Source organism: Dipodomys merriami, unplaced genomic scaffold (genome assembly GCF_024711535.1).
Source record: "Dipodomys merriami isolate MVZ:Mamm:240054 unplaced genomic scaffold, mDipMer1.0.p SCAF_509, whole genome shotgun sequence".
Lineage (NCBI taxonomy): Eukaryota > Metazoa > Chordata > Mammalia > Rodentia > Heteromyidae > Dipodomys > Dipodomys merriami.
This window is the reverse complement of record NW_027206079.1, coordinates 161,235-184,999: the sequence shown is the minus strand read 5'-3', so window position 1 is coordinate 184,999 and position 23,765 is coordinate 161,235. Positions and strand designations below refer to the sequence as shown.

At 42.0% G+C, this 23,765-nt stretch overlaps 1 protein-coding gene across 1 annotated transcript in view; it reads right to left on the bottom strand.

Annotated features, from left to right (window-relative positions):
• Window positions 1–23,765, bottom strand: part of LOC138810767 (ubiquitin conjugation factor E4 A) — a 38,170-nt gene that overhangs the window by 3,890 nt on the left and 10,515 nt on the right. The window contains exons 5-19 of the mRNA XM_069997972.1: window positions 21,934–22,086; window positions 20,559–20,718; window positions 19,818–20,020; window positions 19,401–19,592; window positions 17,910–18,243; window positions 16,108–16,228; window positions 13,609–13,913; window positions 11,937–12,069; window positions 9,644–9,831; window positions 7,917–8,017; window positions 7,707–7,820; window positions 5,428–5,602; window positions 2,719–2,899; window positions 2,042–2,189; window positions 1,546–1,703 (exon numbers count right to left, since the gene is read on the bottom strand). Of these exons, the coding sequence (XP_069854073.1) occupies window positions 1,546–1,703; window positions 2,042–2,189; window positions 2,719–2,899; window positions 5,428–5,602; window positions 7,707–7,820; window positions 7,917–8,017; window positions 9,644–9,831; window positions 11,937–12,069; window positions 13,609–13,913; window positions 16,108–16,228; window positions 17,910–18,243; window positions 19,401–19,592; window positions 19,818–20,020; window positions 20,559–20,718; window positions 21,934–22,086 (2,666 nt within the window). The remainder of the gene's footprint in view (window positions 1–1,545; window positions 1,704–2,041; window positions 2,190–2,718; window positions 2,900–5,427; window positions 5,603–7,706; window positions 7,821–7,916; window positions 8,018–9,643; window positions 9,832–11,936; window positions 12,070–13,608; window positions 13,914–16,107; window positions 16,229–17,909; window positions 18,244–19,400; window positions 19,593–19,817; window positions 20,021–20,558; window positions 20,719–21,933; window positions 22,087–23,765) is intronic.

The following is a 23,765-nucleotide window of genomic DNA, read 5'->3' as shown; positions in this document are numbered from 1 at the left end:
ACTATAAAAAAATTAGATTTATAATATACTTTAAGGATTGATCTACTCCCTGTATTCTTAGACCACTATGAAATATATAATTTTCACTCACACTTTACAAAAGACATATAACCTAGCACAGCATCATGAATGTAGTGAAAGCTTAATATCAAATATTATGGAACAGAAAATTTTTTCCATATGTACAGATTTCCTTAAATTTGGGTCAGTTTATATAACTTTAAATAGGCATAGTCACTTAGTGCCCATTTTTATCTAATGTATTTTAAACAGTTACGGAGAAGCTGGGTGCCAGTGACTCAGACCTGTAATTCTAGCTCCTCAGGGGGCTGAGATGTGAGGATTGTAGTTCAAAACCATCCTGGGCAAAAAAATCTGTAAAGACTCTTATTTCCTATTAACCAGCAAAAGCAGAATTAGAGGTGTACTCGAGTAGAGTCCTAGCCGTGAGCACAAAGGCTGAGCCAGAACAAGAGGTCCTAAGTCAAGCCCTAGAAAGTTAAGGGGCAAGTCAGACAGTGCAGTGGCATGCCCCTGTAGCCTCAGCTATCTGAGGGACTGAGGCAAATGATTGCTTGATTCTAGAAGTTTGAGGCCGGCTAAGGCAACACAGCAAGTCACCAACTCAAAAAGAAAAAAAAAAAAAAGGTTGAGAAGTTGGCTTAGTGGTAGAGTGCTTGCCTTGCATGTATGAGGCCCTGGGTTCAATTCCTCAGCACCATATAAGCAGGAAAAAAGCCAGAAGTGGTACTGTGGCCAAGTGGTAGAGTGCTAGCCTTGAGCTGAAGATCTGAGGGACAGCACCCAGGCCCAGAGTTCAGACTCCATGACTGAAAAAAAAAAGGGGCTGCTTCAGTAGTGAATAAGGTACTTCCTTTCTGTAGAAATGAGCAAGACTGTCCAAACAGCAGGTGGGCTGGGGAAAATTCAGTTATCATAGCTGAGTACAAATATAGCAACAGCAAGGAATGACTCATACAGTGTAAAACCCGAATTAAAAAAAAAAACAAAACACAACCCTGTCTTTCATGTTTTTACAACTTAAATAAAACAATTTCAGGTTATCCTATACTTCATGTTGACATATTTTATGACATGTTGACAAAACTATTTTCTTAAGAAGGGGAAAAGTGCCAGGCACTGGCTTACATCTGTAATGCTAGCTACTCAGGGGGCTGTGATCTGAGGATTGAGTTTGAAGCCAGCCTTGGCAGGAAAGTCTGTGAGACTTTTACTTCCAAGTAATCATCCAAAAGATGGAAGTGGAGGTGTGGTTCAAGTAGTAAAGTATTACCCTTGAGCAAAACAGTTCAGGAACAGCGGCCAGGCCAAAATTTAAAAAACAAAAAAAGAGGTAAGGTTAGAGCTAGAATTTTCCAACAATATCTGCTTTAATATTTAAATTCTTAATCAAGTGATGTTAAAAATGTCACATCAATAAATCAACAATATGAGGCACTTACTAGGTACAAAACTCAATGTTCAATATTTGAGAGAAAAGTCAACATCAAGCTAATGGGTATCTATGCTCCTGAGGCTGAGTACCTGAGCAAGTGTCTGGCAATGGTGGACCTGTCCACGGTGACTCTGGATGATGGCAGCACCACAGGGTCAGACATCAGTGTGCTCATGATGGGATCCAAGAACTCATCACAGGCATCTGCATAGGTTTCCTCTTCCTGTTGCTGGAGGTCTGCAAGAGACTGAGAACCCAAGAGCTGGTAGTTAAAAGGAACTCACAGATCTTAGCTTTATTGTTTTCAAGAACAAGCCAAAGCAGATATTTTTGGAGCTAATTCAGCATGGGACCCTAACTCTGAGCTTCAAGTTGGCTCAGTTGCTGATTTAAGTATTAGCAGGAAAAGGAGTATACAACATCCACATGAAATTCTGTGTAAATGCCGTAATTCAAAAAGGGATGGGAATGTAGCTCAGTGGCTACCACCCCAGAGTAGCTGAAATTATAGGGTATCCTACTGTACTAGGCTGATAATGTAATTTTTTTTTTAAACATGAGAAAACAAATAATCTTCTTCCTTACCTTGATTCTCTCTGCCAAGTTGCTGAAAGCCACAATCATATTCCCAGGCTTATTTATTTTCTTCAGGACTCGAACTGTCTGTGCAAAGAGAGTTGGGGAATAGGAACGTCCATCCTTGGGCACAGTGGCACAGAAATTCTCCTCATCCCTGGAAGGCCAACACCAGAAAGAAACAACCTCAGAGCATAGGTCAACAAGGTGCTAACGGACGGGCTACAGAACAATAATTCTTATCTTTATAAGCAATGAAAGTTCTTTTACTCTAGAAAGACTTCTAGTACACTAGGAATGACATCAAGTATATTATGGTCATAAAACAGTACTTTCTAAATTAATAGTGCAACTGGTAGAATTTGTGTTTGCATAGATCAAGGCAGAATGTTGGAAATCCTAAACAATGTCCCATAGATCATAGAAAATATCAATTTTTTTGTTTTGTTTTGAGATAGTATCTTACTATATCTTTTAGGCTGTCCTGGAACAGTCTACATATCCCAGGCTGACTTCGAATTTCCAATCCTTCTGCAACACCATGCCCAGTGCTCAAATCTTATTTAAAACGACAGAAGATTGCTTCATCAGCTATAACTAGAAATGGCCACACAAAAGCCAATCAATCATTCTACTACCAAAACATACGCATTTCCTCTGGCTTGTACAATGATAATCTCACATACCCAAGATTTAAGTAGATAGTACAGATATCTGATACGAGCTGCTGGGGCTTGAAGTCAAATTCACTGAAGTCCTTGACTTTTAAAGCACCCATCTTGGGGCCAACCAAGTGCTGTAGGAAGTAGTTCAGCATGGAGATGATGCGCTCAGCCAGGAATGGGTGTACGAACAGTGATTTGATCTCTGGAAGAAAGACCAAAGTCTCTGCAAACTAGCAAGCTGTTTCACTCATGTTTGTTTCATCTGGAGACAACTGCCTTTTTAAAACTGCATAATTATTTTCACTGCAAAAATCTAAAACAAGCAAGCATCAGTGGTTCATGCCTATAATCTATGTACTCAGGAGGCTGAGATCTGAGGACTGTGGTTCAAGCCAGCCTGGGCAGCAAAGTCCATGAAACTCTTATCTCCAATTAACCACCAGAAAACTGGAAGTGGTGCTGTGGCTCAAAGTGGTAGAGCCAGCCGAGGCCCTGAGTTGAAGCCCCATGACAAAAAAAAAAAAAAAAAGTCCAAAACAAAAAAAGAGAAAAGAGCCACGCCTGTAATCCTAGCTACTTAAGAGGCTGAGATCTGAGGACCACGGTTCAAAGCCAGCCCTGGCAAGAACATCTATGAGACTCTTATGTCCAAGTAACCACCAGAAAACTGTAAGTGGTGCTATGGCTCAAGTGGTAGAGTGCTTGCCTTGAGCTGAAGAGCTCAGGGACAGTTTCTAAGCCCAGAGTTCAAGCTCCACAACCAACAACCCCACCCCCATCCCCCCGCCCCAAGAAAACCCTAAAAAAGAAAACAAAAACTACCAGAGATAAACTGTTCACATCTTGTTATGTTTTTTGTCCATATTTACACATATGCAAAAAATTTAAATACAGTAAATATTCTGCAACACTTTAAACTATAAACATCTTACCATTTTAGAGACCATTATGTCCTTGTACTATATAACATTGTAGCCATTGACCATATGTGCTCTTAGGACAGAATTAAAATAAGATAAAAAATAAAATATTCAGTTCCTCCATTGTACTGGTACATTTTAAATGATCAGCAGTCCCATGTGCTTGGCATGTGCAGTAGTGGACAGCCTGGATTTGTGGAATAGTCATATAATTATAGAAAGTTTAAGAGAAGGGGCTGGGAAGGTGGCTCAGTGATAGAGTGCTTGCCTTGCATGCATGAGGCCCTGGGTTCAATTCCTCAGCACCACATAAGCAAAAAGAAAAAAGCCGGAAGTGGCGCTGTGGCTCAAGTGGTAGAGCGCTAGTCTTGAGCTGAAGAGCTGGGGGACAGCACCCAGGCCCAGAGTTTAGGCCCATGACCGGACCCAAAAAAAAAAAAAAAAGAAAAGTTAAGAGAACAGCAATCTTTTATGTCTTTATTTTTTGTTGTTGGTCATGGGGCTTGAAATCAGACCCTGGGTGCTGTGTCTGAGCTCTTCTGCTCAGCACTCCACCACTTTGAGTCACAGCTCTTCTTCCAGCTGTCAGGTGGATACTTGGAGAAAGTCTCACAGACTTTCCTACCTGGGCTAGCTTTGAACCACTAACCTCAGATCTCAGTCTCTTGAGTAGCTAGAATTATAGGCGTGAGCCATTGAGTGCTCGGATCCTTCTATTCTTTTTAATTTTTTGCTGATACTGGGGCTTGAACTCTGGGCCTGGTCACTGTCCCTGAGCTCTTTTTGCTCAAGACTAGCACTCTACCATTTGAGCGACAGTACCACTTCCAGTTTTTTCTGTGATTAACTGGAGATAATAGTTTCACAGACTTTCCTGCCTAGGCTGGCATCAAACCTCGATCCTCAGATCTCAGTCTCCTGAGTAGCTAGGATTATAGGCATGAGCCATCAGTGCTGGGCCCAGCTACTTTTCTGATTTTTTCATGATACTGCAGTTTGAACTCTGGGCCTTGCACTTGCTAGTCAGATGTTGAATTGCTTGGGCCATGCTTTCAGCCCATATAATGGCTATACAGTTTTCTACTTTGTGGATATTTTGACTGTTTAACATTGTACTTATTGATGAACTTTATTTATAGTCATTATTGGTGTTTCACATTAGAGGAATTCCCCTAATATGAATTCTCCTAACATTTTTTTTTTAAATTGGTCCTGGGGTCTGAACTCTGGGCCTGGGTGCTGTCCCTCAGCTCTTCAGCTCAAGGCTAGTGCTCTACCACTTGAAACACAGTGCCACTTCCCACTTTTTCTGCTTATGTGGTGCTGAGGAATCGAACCCAGGGCCTCATGTATACGAGGTAAACACTCAGTGATGAACCACCTTCCTAGCCACCTCCCTATAATTGGTTGTCATATTTAATTGAAAGTACTAAAAATTTAGACCAATGAATAAAAATTACTGAGACATTTTATATTTTATATTTTCCATCTATTCCATTTACCTAGGACTGAAATATTTTTCAGATGAACACATAAATAGTGTACATAGTATTCTAGTTCAATAATACCACAACATACATACACAGTATGTGTATAAGTAGTATATATGTAATAGATACATGTGCATTCACATAAGTTTATTCACTTATTATTTTTCTTTTCTTTTTTTTTTTTTTGTGTGTGTGTGTGTATGGGCGGTACTGGAGATGGAACCCAGGACCTTGAGCATGTCACGTGTTTCAATTCAGCCAATCCCCCAAAGAAAGCAGATCTTGACTCTTACATTGTTTTGCAACAGCAGCGTTTTTACCTGATGTCAGGAAGGCAAGGGTACCAATGGTTTCATTGGACATGATGTTATGGAAACGTGCCAGCTGCCCAAACATCTGTAGGCCAGCCTCTTTCTCACGGCGGGCTTCTGGTGTTAGACTATCCCATTCACCTCGGTCCTTCTCAATCTGCTGAATCTTTATCTTGCTTAAATACTATAGAAATCAGAGGCAGGATATATGAAAGAAGAGTGCAGCTGAAGGAACATGACATTTAAGAGGTTTTGTTCAAAATTCACTCAACTAAAAGCTGGGGAAACTAGAGACTATGGAAGGGCATGAGCCTTTAATTGTCAAGCATAGGGCTGAAGCTTAAGGAGAACTTTTAAGAAATCACTGTCTTCAAACAGAGTGGCTTCAGCTTGAATAGATTCATCATATACATTAATAGGAAATAGAAAGAAGGAAACCCAGGCTGAAAAAACAGTGCACTCGTGCACACACACACACCAAGTCCTTACTAAATAAAAACAAACATAAAGCTAAATCTAGCCTACCCAAAATAAAAGTCTATCAAATACACAAGGAATTTGGAAGGACAATCTTGCACTTAGCAGCTGCACTGCTAAGTCTGCTTCATTCTTTCTGTCATACTGTTCTTGCTTACAAGGCTCTGTTTATAATAGTACCTGCTCTCATGTCCTTGGAAAGCCTTTTTGTTTTGTTGATTTGTTCATTTTTTTTTTCAAACAGACCCTCACCTTGTAGCTAGGGTGGTCTTGAAGTTGAGATCCTTGGACTCCCAAGTACTAGGATTACAGGTGTATACTACCACACCTGGCTAGAAAATCTTTAAATTTTAGTGTGTAGGATTACGAAAACAGCATGAGACCAAACTCTCTGATGAATAGCACACAAGTTACTTAGGGGGTTGCTAATCAATATGATGACCTTGAGAGTATCCAATAGGTTGCCCTTGGGATTACCTGCTTTTCCTCCCTTTGGATTGTCACCTGACTTACGCTCATTTCAGGTTAGGGAGGTTTTGCCATGCAGGCGATAGGCAGCTCCATCAGGCTGGTTAAAGAAGAAATGCACTGCCAGAGCTCAGACACACAAGTTTCACAATACAGCTAAGGATTAGAAGGCACTGAATAGAGGAAAAGTACAACTTGGAGTCTCTTTTTTGCTTATGGTGCTCTATAACTTGAGCCATGCCTGTAAGCCTCTTTTTACATTGACTATTTTTGAGGTCTTGATTTATGCCTGGGCTGGTATGGGCTATGGTCCTCCTACTTGTGTATCCCTGTGTTGCTAGGTGTTACAGGAGTTACAGGGCACTGTCTCTGAGCTTATTCATTCGAGGTTAGCACTTTACCACTTGAGCCACAGCTCTACTTCCAGTTTTCTGCGGGTTAACTGGAGTGGAGAAAAGAGTCTCATGGATTGTTCTGCCCAGGCTAGCTTCAAACTGCAATCCTCCGATTCCTGCCTGAGTAGCTAGGTTTACAGGTGTGAACTGTCATTAACTAATTGGTTGGTGTTTTTTGAAACAGGGTCTCACTATAGAGCCCAGGCTGGATTGGAACCTGTGATCCTCTGGCTTCAGTCTCCTGAGTATTGAGATTATAGACATGTACCATCACTTCTGGAAAAATTTAAAATCTTTATTAAAAAAAAAAAAATCCAAACCAGAGACTTTTAAAGTAATGATGCAAAACTCAGAATTTTTAGGGGACAGAGGGTTAAAATCACTGTATTAGTAAACCACTGCTATGATGTATTAGATGGAGAAAGGATGAAAATCCCTGTCATAGGTGGTCTTGGCCATCAATGGGACTGCCCTTTGATCATGTCTCTACTGGAACAATAATGGGGAAAGCTCTCTAATGGTAAGCATGAAGGAATAGCACTACTTCTGGTGTTCAAGATGGGTATGAAGGAATAATGTATTATAATGTAACAGTCAGAAGTATATGCTGGAGGAAGTAGTGCTGTGGCTCAAGCAGTAGAGCACTCACCTTGAGCTGAAGAGCGCAGGGATAGTGCCCAAGCCCAGAGTTCAAGCCCCACACCGACAAAAAAAAAAAAAAAAAAAAAGAAGTATATGCTGGGGAGGGGGTGTAGTTGAGGAGGTGGGAGGGACGGGATGGTAGGGGAAAAACAAAGGAGGAAGGAACAACGCTGGATAAGAAATGTACTCATTACCTTGCTCATACTGTAACCCCTCTGAACAGTATTTTCACAATGAAAACCTTATTTTTTTTAAAAAAGAAGTATATACTGTTCAAGATTTGATGGTTAAATCTTTTCTGCTTACCTGTATAGCTTCATCCAAAAGGAATATGGCATCATTCATCAGCAGGTTAAGAAAGCGAAGGAAAAGTGGGGGATTCATGGCTTCTAAATTCTTAGAGGCATAGTCAGCCAAGTCCTGTAAATCCCAGCCCAAGAGAAAGCGATTTTAGTGCTGAATTGCATGTCACTTAGGACTTACCTGAAGCAACTGGTCTCATCAACTCTCTCTCACCTTAATGCTCTCCCGGTAGCTATCTGTCCCCCACATGTACCTCAGGATGGGATACATGGGACGGCGGTAATTAAACTTCTGTTCAAATTGATGGGGATCTCCTAGATTAAAACAAGAGCAAGATATCAGCAAATGTGATTAAGAAAAGGATCAGCAGCTTATGCCTATGTGCCTTTTTGGGGGGGGGAAGGGGGAGGGGAGATTACTAACAAAACTGTTCTTACCAGTTTATTACAATACTGGGGATTGAGCCCAGGGCTTTGTACATTCTTGGCAAATGCTCTAACATTAAGCTACATCCCTAGCCTTTCTTAGGATTTTCTAAAGATCTAGAACAGGGCTTAGTGCTTGCTCATTTCCTTTGTAAGAAAACAAGAGGGAAACAGATGTAAAGGAGACCTTACTCTTCAAGGCACAAAGGTGAAGCTGTAAAATAAAAGCTAAAGGAAACAAATGCTTTCAAATCCAACTGTGGAGGATATAAACAAGGCCTCTGGGCTGGTCCGGGTAGTGGCAAAGTCATATGCAGAACACTAAGTAATCCCCACATTATTTACCGACAGTACCCCAACCATGGAACCAACTGGTTCTTTTGTGTGCTGGTACAAGGCTTGAACTCAGGGACTCTTGCTTGACTGGTACTCTATCACTTGAGGCACACCTCCATTTATGGCTTTTTGCTGGCCAAATGGAGATAATCAGCCTCCTGGGTAGTAGTTAGGATTATAGTATGAGCAACCAGCACCTAGTCCAATTGGTTCTGGCCAGAAGCTAAAAACCGGAGGCCCAGATGTTTTAAAAATGCCAAGATATCACTAGGGCCCAATAAACTGGACCATATACAAAAGGGAGAGAAAGCCACTGCTGGTGGCTCATGCCTGTAATTCTAGCTACTCAGGAGGCTGAGATCCGAGGATTGCAGTTCAAAGCCAGACTGGGCAGGAAAGACAGTGAGACTCTTTATCTCCAATTAACCACCAGAAAACTGGAAGTGGTGCTGTGGCTCAAGTGGTAGTGCACTTGCCTTGAGCTGAAGAGCCCAGGGACAGCACCCAGGCCTAGAGTTCAAGGCCCAGGACCAACCAAAAAAAAAAAAAGGGAGAGAAAAGCATTTGGAGTCACAGGGTAGTTGGATGCTGGTGGCTCATGTCTATAAATAGGTTTTTATTCTGGCTTAATTTAATATGAGTCTCCTATCTTTTTCCTTTCTCCCTGTCTCTTCCCATAACTCCCATAACTGGGGCTGGAACTCAGAGCCTCATGCTCTTGCTCAGTTTTCTTGTTCACAGCCTGTGTTCTACAGGTTGAGCCATGCCTTGCTTTGGCTTTTGGTTGGTTAACTGGGGATGGAGTCTCACAGATTTTTCTGCTCAGGCTGGCTTTGAATTGTGAGTCTTCAGGTCTCAGACTGCTGAATAGCTTGGATTACAGACACGAGTCACTAGTGCCTGGCTGGTTCTACCACTTATTAGTTGTATGACATGAATAGAAAATTAAAATTTTTAGTATTCATGTTCTCAGAGGTAAAATGAGAATAAAGCCAAACTTTTCAGAAGGTGGCAGATTAGTAGTGTAATGAATTTAAAAAGCACTCAACATCAAGCCTGGCTCACAGCAGATATTCAACAAATGATGGCTTGACATTTCTGATATTCAACAGTGATCAAGCAATGACATTCCACTGGTATCAGCTTTTAGTTCTGGACTTGGCTGTGCAACCACTTTACCTGTAAATTCAATGTCCACAAAAACCTTGATTAGCGCTTCTGCAAGTTGGGGTGCATATGAAAAGTTGCAGAATACACGTTTCCGGTGGAACACACTGGATACCAAGGGACTTGGGGTCTGATCGAGGTGAGGCATCACTGCTTCTAACACCTCAGCTAGCTTGGCCCTGAGGTGGGGATTCTTCATTCTGCAAGGAGGACAGAAAGCAAGATAAGCAGAAACGAACTCCCAAATGCACACTTCTGGCCTCTCCACAGGGGAGCTAACATGCCTTATCCTGCCATTACAAGAAAAAACAAGATCCACTGTGCAGTTTGAAGTTTGCCAATACTGGGGTGATGCAGGGTATACCATTTAACTCGAGGTGAGAGCTGAACAAGTTTGAGGGTGAGTACTTAAATCTCTATTTAATACTTAGCCACCCAATTTGTTTTTATAACAATGCATTATTATTATTATTGGCCAGTCCTGCAGTTTGAACTCTGGGCCTGGGCACTGTCTCTAAGCTCCTTTTGCTCAAGGCTAGTACTCTACCACTTGAGCCATAGCACCACTTTCAGCTTTTTCTTTGATTAAATGGATATAAGGTTCTCCCAGATTTTCCGGCCTGGGTTGGCTTTGAACTGTGATCCTCAGATCTCAGTTTCCTGAGTAGCTAGGATTACAGCCATGAGCCACCAATGCCTGGCAACAATGCATTATTTACTTCATATTATTCTCTGACAGTTTCACTCAGGATAAAACTTGCTTTCCCAAGCTTTAATGAGATTAGGTTATAATTGTCATATGTTACTCAAATTTATTCCATGCCTACCTAGTCAAGACTTAGGGACTTATGACTTTTCCTTAGGTCTGCTTTTATCTACTTTTTATTGATATGGCTCAGGGAATTTTGGGTCATTCTCTCTTTCTTTGTGCTGGTAGTGGGGCCTTAGGTCTCGTTGTCATTCATCTTGTTTGCTTGTGACTGGTGTCCTGCCACTCGAGTCACACCTCCAGTCAAGTTTTTCAAATTTTTTGCTAGTTAATTGAAGATAAAAGAATTGCTCAGCTGGGAGTTGATGGTTCACACCTGTAATCCTAGCTACTCAGGAGGCTGAGGTCTGAGGATCGTGGCTCAAAGCCAGCCTGGGCAGAAAAGTCCCTGTGAGACTCTTATCTCCAATTAACCACCAGAAAACCAGAAATGGAGCAATAGCTCAAAGTGATGGAGTGCTAGCCTGAGCAAAAGTGCTCAGGGATAGTGCCCAGGCCTGAGTTCAAGCCCCACAACTGCCAAAAAGAAAAAAAGAAAAAAAAAAAGTTTCTCTGTTCTGCCCAGACTGACTTTGAATGGCAAGTCTTAGATCTCAGTCTCCTGAGTAGCTAGGATTATAGTCATGAGTCACCAAGACCTGCCTCATTCTCTTTACTGTGCAGCAAATGTGAACTTAAAAAAAAAAAGCCGCGGGGCTGGGAAGGTGGCTCAGTGGTAGAGCGCTTGCCTTGCAAGCCTGAGGCCCTGGGTTCGATTCCTCAGCACCATATAAGCAAAAAGAAAAAAAGCCGGAAGTGGCGCTGTGACTCAAGTGGTGGAGCGCTAGCCTTGAGCTGAAGAGCTGAGGGACAGTGCCCAGGCCCAGAGTTCAGGCCCCACAACTGGACCCAAAAAAAAAAAAAAAAAAAAAAAAAAAAAAGCCGCAAGTGGCAGTGTGGCTCAAGTGGTAGAGCGCTAGCCTTGAGGTGAAGAGCTGAGGGACAGCGCCCAGGCCCAGAGTTCAAGCCCTATGACAGACAAAAAAAGAGTCTGTTTCCTTTGGTCTATGCACCAAAAAAGCTAGGGAAGCAATTCTAAAAGCCGTAATATATATTCTTTGCGAAAAAGGTCTAGAAGCTATGAGTTAGAGACTTAAGATTCGAAGTTACACTGACCTAAGTTAACTGCTCATGCACTTCAGACCAGCAAAAGCAAGCTCTGGCGTCACACAATTAATAGGAGAGCATTAGCACCAGCATGCCACTAGTAAGATTTCTGGCAATGTGGTAGCTATTTTAACCAGGGACTAGCAGTGTAATTCCCATGAAGGTATCTGATGTGCAGAGTCAAATTCTCTGTGGGCAAAGTCCTTTGCTTATTATGCCTCTCCACAATGGGATTTTTGACTGTCCATTGGGATGGTCAAGTGATTAATTAACATTAACGTAACTTCTGAAAAGCAACCCCTTATGATTCAGGCTTGTTTATCTCTTGGTTTAGAAGTCTTTTGAATGTTCTGCTGCTCCTAACCGGGACTCACGCTTTCAGCAACTCACCTTTCTATGCTTCCAGTGAAAATGGTGATGAAGTGGAGGACATGCTCCAGGGAGTCCGCAGATGTCTCCAAGATGTCATCAGCAAAGCGACGGAGAAAAATGAGGAAATCACCCAGGTTATCTGCAAAAAACTCTGAAAAGGAAAATATTTACTGACCACTGGTACTAAATATTTCCGTTTCTCCCGTTCTCCCTACTTGATGAAGTTTTAAAAAAATTTAAAGGTCTTAACCTACAGATAAGTAAATAAATGTAGAATCTCCTTTATAGGTATATCAAGTAAATATATGAACAGGAATGACCCAAACTATTGTTAACACACCACTTACATATTTTCCTAACTCAAGGCTAACCATAATTTAAGCAGTCCTTTAAGTATCTGAAGAGTTACAGATCAGGAGTTTTACATTAGAAGCTTATGGTGGCCAGCCTACACTTTCCTTCTTCCTCCTTCCCTTCTTTCTTTCTTTCTTTCTCTTTTTTGGCTAGTCCTGGGGCTTGAACTTAGGGCTTGAGCACTGTCTCTGAGCTTGTTGTTGCTCAAGGCTAGCACTCTACCACTTGAGCCATAGCACCACTTCCAGCTTTTTCTGTGGTACTGAAGAACTGAACCCAGGGCTTCATGCATGCTAGGCAAGCACTCTACCACTAAGTCACATTCCCAGCCCCTGCTTGCTTTCTTTTTTTGAGACAGGGTTTTGCTGTGTAGCTCAGAATGGCTTAAATTTACATAGGTTAAGCTGGCCTCCAACTTTCGATCCTCCTGCCTCCACCTTCTGAGTGCTGGGATTATAGGTGTATACTACCATGCCTGGTTCTTCCTACATCTTTCTAGGGTAAAAGAAGTCACCCTGAAGTATACAGTGTAAGTGATGACATGTCATTTCAAAGATGTGATAATAAAAGCTTGCCGCTTCCATTTTGATGATTTGTACTGAGAGAAGCCAGATGCCATCTCATGAGTAGTACTAAGGAGATGACTGTGGCCTAGAAAAGAGGGTGCTGGCCCATTGTGCAAACAACTGAGGTCTGACCACATCCACATGACTGGCTTTGCAATTGGATCCTCCAGCCTTAGTTGAATCCTCAGATTCCTATATCCTTGATTGGTAGCCTGGCTGCAACCTGATAAGGTAAAACCACTAGCAAGTGCTCCTGACCCATGGAAACTGTGAGAGAATGTTTGTTTTAAGCTGCTATGTGTTAGATGATTTGTTATAGAGCAATATGTAGCAAACATAGCAAATAGCAAGAACATTTTGCCTGATTTGATGCATAGTATCTACTAATCCCTCACTACATACACATACAATCTCCTTTCTAGAAGGGTTAACTGATAGGAGACAATCTTTTCTTTAAAAAAGCTTAGAGAGAGTTAGACAGACAAATCTGTAACTTGAATGACAAACAATATCAATAAGAGAACAGCTCATGAAAACTCTGCCTGTTCTGCATCTTTTGATATGCACAGCATTGGGGAAACAAGTCCAAGGCCTCGTGTGGCCTCATACTTTGATTAGTAAATACTATATTATTTATGAGTTTGATTTGTTTCTCCAAAAACAATGGAAGGATAGTGAAGGAAGAGTATTTTGAGAATTACACTTCCAAGGTGACCCAGTTAAACTTAGATGGCTATAAATAGGAAGTTCCCATTGGAGAGCCTACTTACCTGGCACATAAGCCAAAGCACTGTAGCCATCTGGCAAAGGAAAAGTTAGTTCTATTGGCTGTGAGCCCTCATTGCCTATGGCTAGCTGAACCAGGAGAACAGCCATGGACACCTGCAAATTTAGGCAGTTTTGTAGCATCTGTGGCTCAGTCATCGCCGTCTTGGTAGAAAGATAGATGGTCATCAGTCGTTCAAACTGCTCCCGGAGACTATCAGCAGCAGGGCTAGAACTCTGCTGAGCATCCCGCCAAGCTACTTGCAGCCGATGCAGATTTTGGTTGATTTTCACCATCTGATCATGCAACCTGCCCCCAAGGAAGCAAAAGAGACTGGGTCAGGGAGGCTCATTTAAGGACAGTCTATTATAAACTACTTCAGCAAAACATATCCTCATTTCTTTCTTTTGGGATTCTCTTCAAGGATGTAGGGAGTTGCAGGTACAATGACACAGAAAGTATTCCAATAGTTTCTGACAGGGAAGGTCAACAGCAATGGAAAATGTTACCAAGCATTCAAAACAAAGAAGCTAATCATAAATAGCAGTCTTCAGTGCCAGTGCAAAGAGCAGTAGCGTGGTTTAGCAGGGTGTAGCGTTGGATGTTACATAAAATATGCAAGTATTAAGCAAAGTGCAAGAAGCCCAGTACAAAGTAGGCCACAGTGTGATGGTCGTGTGTTGAAGGGGTGATAGGGATGGTTTGCAAATTAGGAGAAAACCAAGCAAATAAAAGGGACTCCAGATTAGTAATGACCACGTATCAGCTAGTTACCACCTGGGATGTGATCTAAGAGCAACTTCCAGGTCTCTACTGTGCAATATAAAATGAAATTATTCTTCACAATAGTTTGTCCAAATATTCTTTACCAGAAGAATTCAAAGCTATGGATAACTAAATCTACATGTCCAAAATCACTCAGTTAAAAGCTCACAGTTAATGTTGAGGGTAACATATCAGGGAACTAGATAACATTCATTTTTGTGTCTGAATCTAGATTGTTAAACAGATTAAAAGATATGCTGAACATCTATCTACTGTCTCACAATGTTAATCATGTCATTTAAAAACTAATAAAGACAAGTTTTTCAGTAATTTACTGTTTGAGCAAGTTTGGAGGGAAAATGCTATGTTAAGTATTCTGAAAAGACAAAAAATAAAACAAAACAAAATCTTAACAAGGTGCTAAAAAACTCTTTCCATGGACCTGAACTATGACTGAATTCCTATTTATTTCTCCTTATTTATACTGGTAATTATAAGCAGCAAAGTAAAAGGAAATCAAAAATCGTAAGATGACATGTGGCTGGCCAGGAACTCAACCTACTAGTTCTGAAATCTTCACACCTTACAGTCCTTTTTCTGGTAGGTACACAGATCTTCAGAGTGTGGCTGTACTGGTCTCATTGAAATCTTATATCAAAACTGTCTTAATGTTTGACAATTTTGTCTTTTACTACAAAGCAGAACCTTTTTTTTTTTTTAAGTCCTGGGCCTTGAACTTAGGGCCTAGGTGCTGTCTATAAGCTTTTCCACTCAAGGCTAGTGCTCTACCACTTGAGCTACAGTTCTGCTTCCTTTTTTTTTTTTTGGTTGGTTGTGGGGCTTGAACTCAAGAGCCTGGGCCCTATCCCTGAACTTTTATGCTCAAGGATAGTGCTCTACCACTCTGAACCATAGCTCCACTTCCAGTTTTCTGGTTATTAATTGGAGATAAGTGTCTCAAAAACTTTCCTGCCTGGGCTGTCATGAAACTGCGATTCTCAGATCTCATCCTTCTCAGTAGCTAAAATTATTGGCATAAGCCACTGGCACCTCGCTTCTACTTCCATCTTTTTGGTGGTTAATTGGAGATAAGAGCCTCATAAAACTTTTCTGAGCCGGGGGCCAGTGGCTCACGCCTATAATCCTAGCTACTCAGGAGGCTGAGATCTGAGGATCACCGTTCAAAATCAGTCTGGGCAGGAAAGTCCTAGAGACTCTCTTACCTACAATGAACCACCAGAAAACCAGAAATGGTGCTGTGGCCCAAGTGGTAGAGTACTAGCCCTGAGTTGAAGAGCTTAGAGATAGCACCCAGGCCCAGAGTTCAAGCCCCACAACTGACAAAACCAAAAAACTTTTCTGCCCGGATAGCTTCAAGCCTTGTTCCTCAGATCTCAAGTCTCCTGAGCAGGTGTGAGCCACCAGTGCCCAACTAAAACTTAAGTTTTAAAAAATTATGAGTAGAAAATAAAAATATGAGCAGGAAGTGAACTATAAAAGGAAAATAACTGAATTTTCCTAGATGAAAACAGAAGATGATTTGATGATTTCTAAAATGTCGAGAAAATATTAGCATATCCTTCATTTGATTCACATAAACATGAAGAAATAAATGCCTGATTGTCCCCTCCCCACCAGATTCCAGTTTAAGTCTTTATAGTAAGTCTCTAAGGCTCACTTTCAATCTGGTTGTCAATACAACTAAATATTGCTTTTCCAATGATAGCAAAAGAGTTACCTGTGAAATCCCAAATACAAGGTGTACTCTGTCAGGGCAAGGTTCTCTGTTACAAGGTTGTAGCTCTGTGGAAAATTTGGCTCCTGTACAGCTGGGATCAAACAGGTTTCTTTATCCAAGCCTGAAACAAGTTAAAAGGAATGGTGAATGGGTAGCCACAGACATCTACCTTGGTCTCCAAACTCCCCTTACTTTTGTTCAGCTTCTATATTGCTATCAAAATAAATCTTATTGTTTTCAAAATAAATCTTGTCACATTACTTCCTTACCTAATTACTTTTTTTTGGCTTCTTGTTGTCTACAGAAATAGTTAAGACCCCTTTGTATAACTGATACAATCACCAAAACTTAAAAGGAATAGATTTTTCTCATTGATAGGCAATTGACCACATATATATATTTTGTACTTTTCTGTACTTATTTGCTTTAGAGCAGGTATCATTTTTATTTTTGTGTGCCAGTCGTAGGGCTTGGACTCAGGGCCTAGGTGCTATCCCTCAGTTTGTTTTTTTTTTTGTCAGTCGTGGGGCTTGAACTCTGGGCCTGGGCGCTGTCCCTCAGCTCTTCAGCTCAAGGCGAGCACTCTACCACTTGAGCTACAGCGCCACTTCCGGTTTTCTGGTGGTTTTATTGGAGATAGGAGTCTCACGGTCTTTCCTGCCCGGGCTGGCTTTGAACTGCGATCCTCAGATCTCAGCCTCCTGAGTAGCTAGGATTACAGGCGTGAGCCACCAGCACCCGGCCCCTCAGCTTTTTTGCTTAAGGTTAGCACTTCACCACTTGAGCCACAGCTTCACCTCTGGCTTTTTGATGGTTATGGACTTTCTTGAGTGGGCTGGCTTGGAACTGACATCCTCAGATCTCAGTCTTCCGAGTAGCCAAGATTATAGTGTGAGCCACCTGTGCCTGGGTACGCATCACTTTTATAATTACCAGAGTCATAAAGTAGAAGTGATACATCAAAATTAGGAAGCAATTCATTCTGAGTGGTAGAAACATTAAGTCATTTTTCTTTTCACTTCTGCATACTGTTTAAGTTTTTTCCAGTCTGGTCCCAATCTTCTTCCTCTCCAGACCCATTTCCTCCTTACTATTCACCACTTATTCCTCATTTCCCTCTCATTCTAGCCACACTGAATTGCTCCTCATTCATCAGTCAACACTTTCCAGGTCTGCGTTTCTTACACTTGTTTTTCCCTTTGCATAAAGAGAGTCTCTTGCTCTTTTGCCTGGTAAAACCTAACTTGTCTTTCAAGATTTAGCTGTGACAACCTCCAGCTTCTCAGGAGTTGATTATGCACTTCTGGCTCTGTGCTCCTACAGCTTAGCAAGAAGGCGAATTATAACTATCTGTTAACATATTTGCCTTCTTCTCAGGTCTCGTTTTTTTAAGATCTGTGAATGAATGCTCAAGCTGCCAAATCCAGAGAAGTCTCACTAGAGCATAACACTTGAAATCTGTCTTTGCTGGTGCTGGTAGCTTATGCCTGTAATCCAAGCTACTCATGAAGGTAATCCAGAGACTCAGATTTGAAGCCAGCCTGGGCAAAAGAGGTCCCAAGGTACCATCTTCAAAATAACCAGCCAGGTTGGAGGTGTGGCTATGAGCAAGCAAGCCAAGCAAGTGGGGGTAGGGGGTGGCTCGGAGTTCAAACCCAGTACTGGCAAAACAAAACTGTCTTAAAGAGACACAGACACACTTTGAGGAGCCCAGTTCCCCCTTATCTCTCATGTGTACATCTTTAGTTTTTTACACACACACACACACACACTTTGAGAAGCCCAGTTTCTCCCCACCCTACCTCTCATGTGTACATTTTTAGTTTTTCGTTCTTCATCATTCAACTCCTTCAGGGCACAGTAAGTGGGATTAAAGGTGAGGAGCCGGGAGGATCTGGGTTTGCAAAATGGCTGGCATAGCTTCAGAAGAGCAGCACCCAGATTCAGAAAGAAGGCATCCGAGGCATACATTTGGAAGAAGATTTCTGGCATCTGATTGGCCCAAATCTTGGTGCGGCCTGCATTTGCATGCAAACAGTTTCCAAGCCAGGATAAGATACAGTGCTTGGTTTCTGGAGAGAGCTGGAGTAAGTTCTTCAGCATCTGGTAGATCTTTTCATGGAACTGAGCCATGAACTGTTTAACCAGAAAATACAACCACAGAACATTCCAGTTTCACAATCCTAGTATTTTTTTTTTGATGTTCAAACTTTACCAGTTGGCAGTTTCTGAAAGTATGCTAATCCTAATCTTTCCCCTCATTCTCTTTGTGCCTCATCCCCCAGACTGGATTAAAAAAAAAGGTATGGGCTCTTAGGAATTTTTTTTAAGCTACTGTTAAACTGAAGACAACAGGGGGTCATTAGCTTTTTTTGTCAAGCATTAGATAGTAAATATTTTCTGGCTCTGCTTGTTACATGGTCTTGGCAGCAATTATCCAACATTACTGTTATAGCATGAAATCAAGCCATACACAATATGGACATGGCTGTTCAATAAAACTTTTTTTTTGCGGGGGAGGGGTGGGGTGGGGTGGGGTGGGGGGTGGGTCCTGGTCATGGGGCCTGAACTCTGGGCCTGGGCGCTGTCCCTCAGCTCTTCAGCTCAAGGCTAGCACTCTACCACTTGAGCCACAGCACCACTTCTGGCTTTTTTCTTTTTGCTTATGTGGTGCTGAGGAATCGAACCCAGGGCCTCATGCATGCAAGGCAAGCACTCTACCACTGAGCCACCTTCCCAGCCCCATAAAACTTTATTTACAAAAACAGGTGGCAGGCTGGATTTGGCTACTGCTATGGTTTGTCAACACCTGCTTGACAGAGTTGTGATAATTAAATAGTGAATGAGATACTTAAAATGTCCCCAGTTTACCCACTTAGATGCCTCATGGTGGTCTGCCTCTATTAAAATTTTGTTAAAAGGTCCAAGCAGAAAGGGCATAGTTGGTGGGAAGATAGAAGAAGATAAAAAAAGGTTCATAAGCTCAGCCAAACACTTTTAGGAGCTAAGTGATAAGAATGGTTTGGTAAGAAATGTGGGGGTTGAGGGGACGTAGCAGTACTACCGCACAGAGCAAGACAAGAGTTGCAATAGCCTGCTTTCACCCCAAGGCAAATTCCCATGTACTCCTACCAAATGCCACAAGAGGGCCTTTCCTTATATTGGTACAGCAAAAGCCAACAAGACCAATCTGCTTTCCAAAAGAGGCTTAGGTAACCTAAACTGGACATGGTTCATGAGGAAATGACTTAACCTACAATCTGGGACTAGGATACCCTAGGAAACAGTTCCACCTGATGGATGTTGGCCTCCTGCACTTTGATCTCCTGAGGACTGGAACGAGATGGGTTCAGGAAGTAGCCATGATTTTCTACCACACCCGGAGTCTTTAACAAGCAAGAGATACTGAGAATGACTCCCAGTAAGGTCTTCTGATACATCTGCCCATTGTTAAGGTCCTTGGGCTGAATGTATTCTACAAAAACCTGTAAGACAAGACAAGTTCCCCTTAATCATCTGTATGGCAAGATAAAAGTGCAAGGGATGCAAGGCCTCCAAGAATTCAGTATATATATATGTATATGTATATATAAAAAACAACCAATCCATCTTTCTCTTGTTTTGTAGGTAATGATATTGAGCCCTGGGAGCACGGAAGTATGAAATGTTAAGTCACAAGTTCAATGAACATAGACTACTTTCAGACTTACCTTAGCCATATCCTTTTGCCTAGTGAAATACAGAAGAATATCCAGATATGCATACAAGAGGATCTGGCAGAGCTCCAGATCTTTTATCCGGTTCAATAAAATATCGAACACTGGAATCATAACTTCAGGAAATGTTCGAACTTCCTCATCCAACAGTAATGCTTCAATGACTTCTTCTAGAAATTCAGTTACATCTTCAAAATCTAACCCAAGACAAAAGAGAGAAAGGAGGGGCTGGGAAGGTGGCTCAGTGGTAGAGCGCTTGCCTTGCATGCATGAGGCCCTGGGTTCGATTCCTCAGCATCACATAAACAGAAAAGGCTGGAAGTGGGGCTGACACTCAAGTGGTAGAGCACTAGCCTTTAGCTAGAGCTGAGGGACAGTGCCCAGGTCCAGAATTCAGGCCCCACGACTGACCAAAGAAAAAAAAAAAGAAAAAAAGAAAAAAAAAAGAGGCCACTGGAATATTTTTATACATTAGCACACTTCCTCCCCCCACCCTCTCTTCTTGAGGTGCTGGTGACCAAAGCCAGGACCTTGTGCATCCCAGGAAATTGCACCACCGGTGAGTTACAGCCCTAGCACCATTTACTGGCTCTATTCGTCCTATTTTTGGTATTTAAGTCAAAGATCAAGATATGTGAGCTGTCCTCCTTTATTTATACCATAACCATAATGGCTCTGAAACTTTCTAATGAAATGAAGAGGAATTTGAAATTTGGAAAGATCTTATGTACTCACGGGCTCCTTGGATGGCTTCTAACATCAAATCTATCAGTTGCTCATGGATGTTTTGGTCAACATAGATCTCTGGGGTGAGAAGAACCGTTCGGGTATTAGACACAGTGAGGTTCCTACACTGCACTGCAAAGGGCAACAGATTCTCTGGAACTTTGGTAATCTGCAAACAACATGAAGACAGGGAAGAGTACACCTTCTAGGACCAGAACAAGGGTCGACACAACAAACAATGGGAAAGACAAGATGTCCCAAAACAATACTGGTTTCTTGCAGATGCTTGAAAATTTACAACAGATTCATTCTTTGGCTTAAGAAATCACTTGTTGAAATTCTAGACTGGAAGTGCCAAGCTTAGCCTACTCTATACTTGTAGTGTAAATGGTTTAATCAGATCTTTTAAAAATATTTTAGGGCTGGGAAGGTGGTTCAGTGGTAGAGTGCTTGACATGCAGGCATGAGGCCCTGGGTTTGATTCCTCAGCACCACATAAACAGAAAAAGCTGCAAGTGGTGCTGTGGCTCAAGTGGTAGAGTGCTAGCCTTGAGATGAAGAGCTGAGGAACAGTGCCCAGGCCCAGAGTTCAAGCCCCATATCTGACCAAAAAAACAAAAACAAAAACAAAAAAATTAAAGTTATATTTTAAAAATAAGTGTTTTTTTTTTAATCGCTCCTGGGGCTTCAACCCAAGCCTGGATGCTGTCCCTGAGCTTTTGTGCTCCTCAAGGACAGTGCTCTACCACTCTGAGCCACAGCTCCATTTCTGTTTTGGGGGTGGTTAATTGGAGATAAGAGTCTCACAGACTGTTCGGCCCAGACTAGCTTTGAAATGCAACCCTTAGGTCTCGATCTCCTGAGTAGCTAGGATTACAGGTGAGAGCCACCAGCCCAGCTTAATGGGGTGATTTCTAAAGTGGTTTAAGGAGAGAATAGGAGGGGCTGGGATTGCGGCTTAGAGGTAGAGAGCTTGCCTAGCATGCATGAAGCCCTGGGTTCAATTCCTCAGTACTACATAGGCAGAAAAAGCCGGAAGTGGCACTGTGGCTCAAGTGGTAGAATAGTAGCCTTGAGCAAAAGCAGCACAGGGACACTGCCAAAGTGCTGAGTTCAAGCCCCAGGACTGGCAGGAGAGGGAGAGGGAGGATAGAAAAAGAATATGAATAGGAGGCAGGAGGTTAGCTGAGATGGACTCCAAGCCACAGAAATAGGATCACATCTTTAGAAGTCAGTTTAGAGTGCCTCTAATACCCAGTTCCACACTATGAGGAGGATAAATGTATATAATATCACATACACGTACAGTGATCCAATTCAGTTACATGCCAATTTGGTCACATCCAAGGGACAATATAGTATTTAATAGGGATTATTCCTTTACCTCTTCCTTAGCTCTTTGGAAGCAGGAGTAAAGGTAACGAAAGATGTGCCTTTCCCCTGCATCTCGATCAGCAGAGAGATTTAATGTTGTAGAAGAAGTCATGTTAATCAAGTGGTTTCCTGGATCTTGAAGTAATAACCGAGCAAAGATGGCCTATTAAGAAAAACAAATAAAAACACTATACTATTGCAAAATTAACCTTTAGAACTAAGAGGTAAAAAAGTAATTTTGATATGGGTTATTCTAAGAATCATAGACCTGATTTACAGGGAAGGGAAAAATATTAGAAAATAACTTTATAAAGAAAATTGTGCATTGGGCACCGGTGGCTCACTCCTATAAGCCTAGCTACTCAGAAGTCTGAGATCTGAGGATTGTGGTTCAAAGCCAGCTGGGGCAGCGAAGTCCATGAGACTCATCTCCAATTAACCACCAGAAAACTCGAAGTGGAGGTATGGCTCAAAGTGGCAGAGCGCTAGCCTTGAGCAAAAGAAGTCAGGTACAGCACCCAGGCCCTGAGTTCAAGCCCTATGACCAAACCAAACCAAACCAAAAACTGTGTGGTATAGCCTCACCACAGAGTAGGCATTAAAAGATTACTTGACTGGCACTGAGAATCAGTGGTTTATGTATGAAATTTATTATTTTGTGTGATTATTGGGTTTATAAAAGCTCTCTTACATGTGTAAAGTTAAACTCCCAAGTTGTCAAGTATCTTTTCCTGCTATTTTCTTCACCTATAATACTGATTGAACCCAAGGCCTTGCAACGGTAGACAGCACTCTTATCACTTGAGCCAATCCTTTATTTTGTTTTTGAGATAGGACTTTGTTAACTTTGCCTAAGCTGGCTTTGAATCTTCCTGTTTCTGCCTACTCTAAACCTGACTATCAACTTTCATTCCAGTAGTGTGCACCAAGTGTCTGAAGAGTGCAGTGCAATGTCCTCCAAAGGCCAGTGTGGTGCGATTGGAAAGTGGTGGAAATCAAGACCTGGGCCTAGTGGAAGGTCCTTTTTTTTTTTTTTTTTTTTGCCAGTCCTGGGGCTTCAACTCAGCACTTGGGCACTCTCCCTGAGCTTCTTTTGCTCAAGGCTAGCACTCTACCATTGAGCCACAGTGCCACTTCCAGCTGTTTCTGTTTATGTGGTACTGAGAAATTGAACCCAGGGCTTCATGCATAAAAGGCAAGTGCTCTACCACTAAGCCTCATTCCTAGCCCTAATAGATATATTTTTTATTGTAAAGACACTGTACAGAGGGGTTACAGTTACATGAATAAGGTAATGAGTATATTTCCTATTGAGCATTGTTAACCCCACCTTTGTTTTTCCCCTACCATCCCTTCCCTCCCCACTTCCCCAACTCCTCCCTTCTGGAAGGTCCTTAAGTCATCAGAGGTGATCCCTTGAAAGGACTGTGGTCTTCCTTGTCTAGTAATATAAGTGATTTACTTTACTACATTCTCCCATTGTGATGTATTATCTTTCCACAGTCCAAAACAATGGGGCCAATGTATCATGGACACTGGGGACAAAACAAACTTTTTACTAATACAGTATTTTTTTGATTTGATTTCTTTTCTCTCCCCTCCTCTCCCTCTCCCCTTTTTCCTTCCTTCCTTTCTTTTTGGGTGAGGAGCTTGAACTCAGGTACAGTCCCTGAGCTTTTCTGCTCTACCACTTTGAGCCACAGTGTCACTTCCAGTTTTCGGGTGGTTAATTGGAGATAAGAGTCTCATGGAATTTCTTGTCCCGGTGGCTTTGAATCATGATCCTCAGATCTCAGCCTCCCTACTAGCTAAGACTGCAGGCCTGAGCCACCGGTGCCAGGC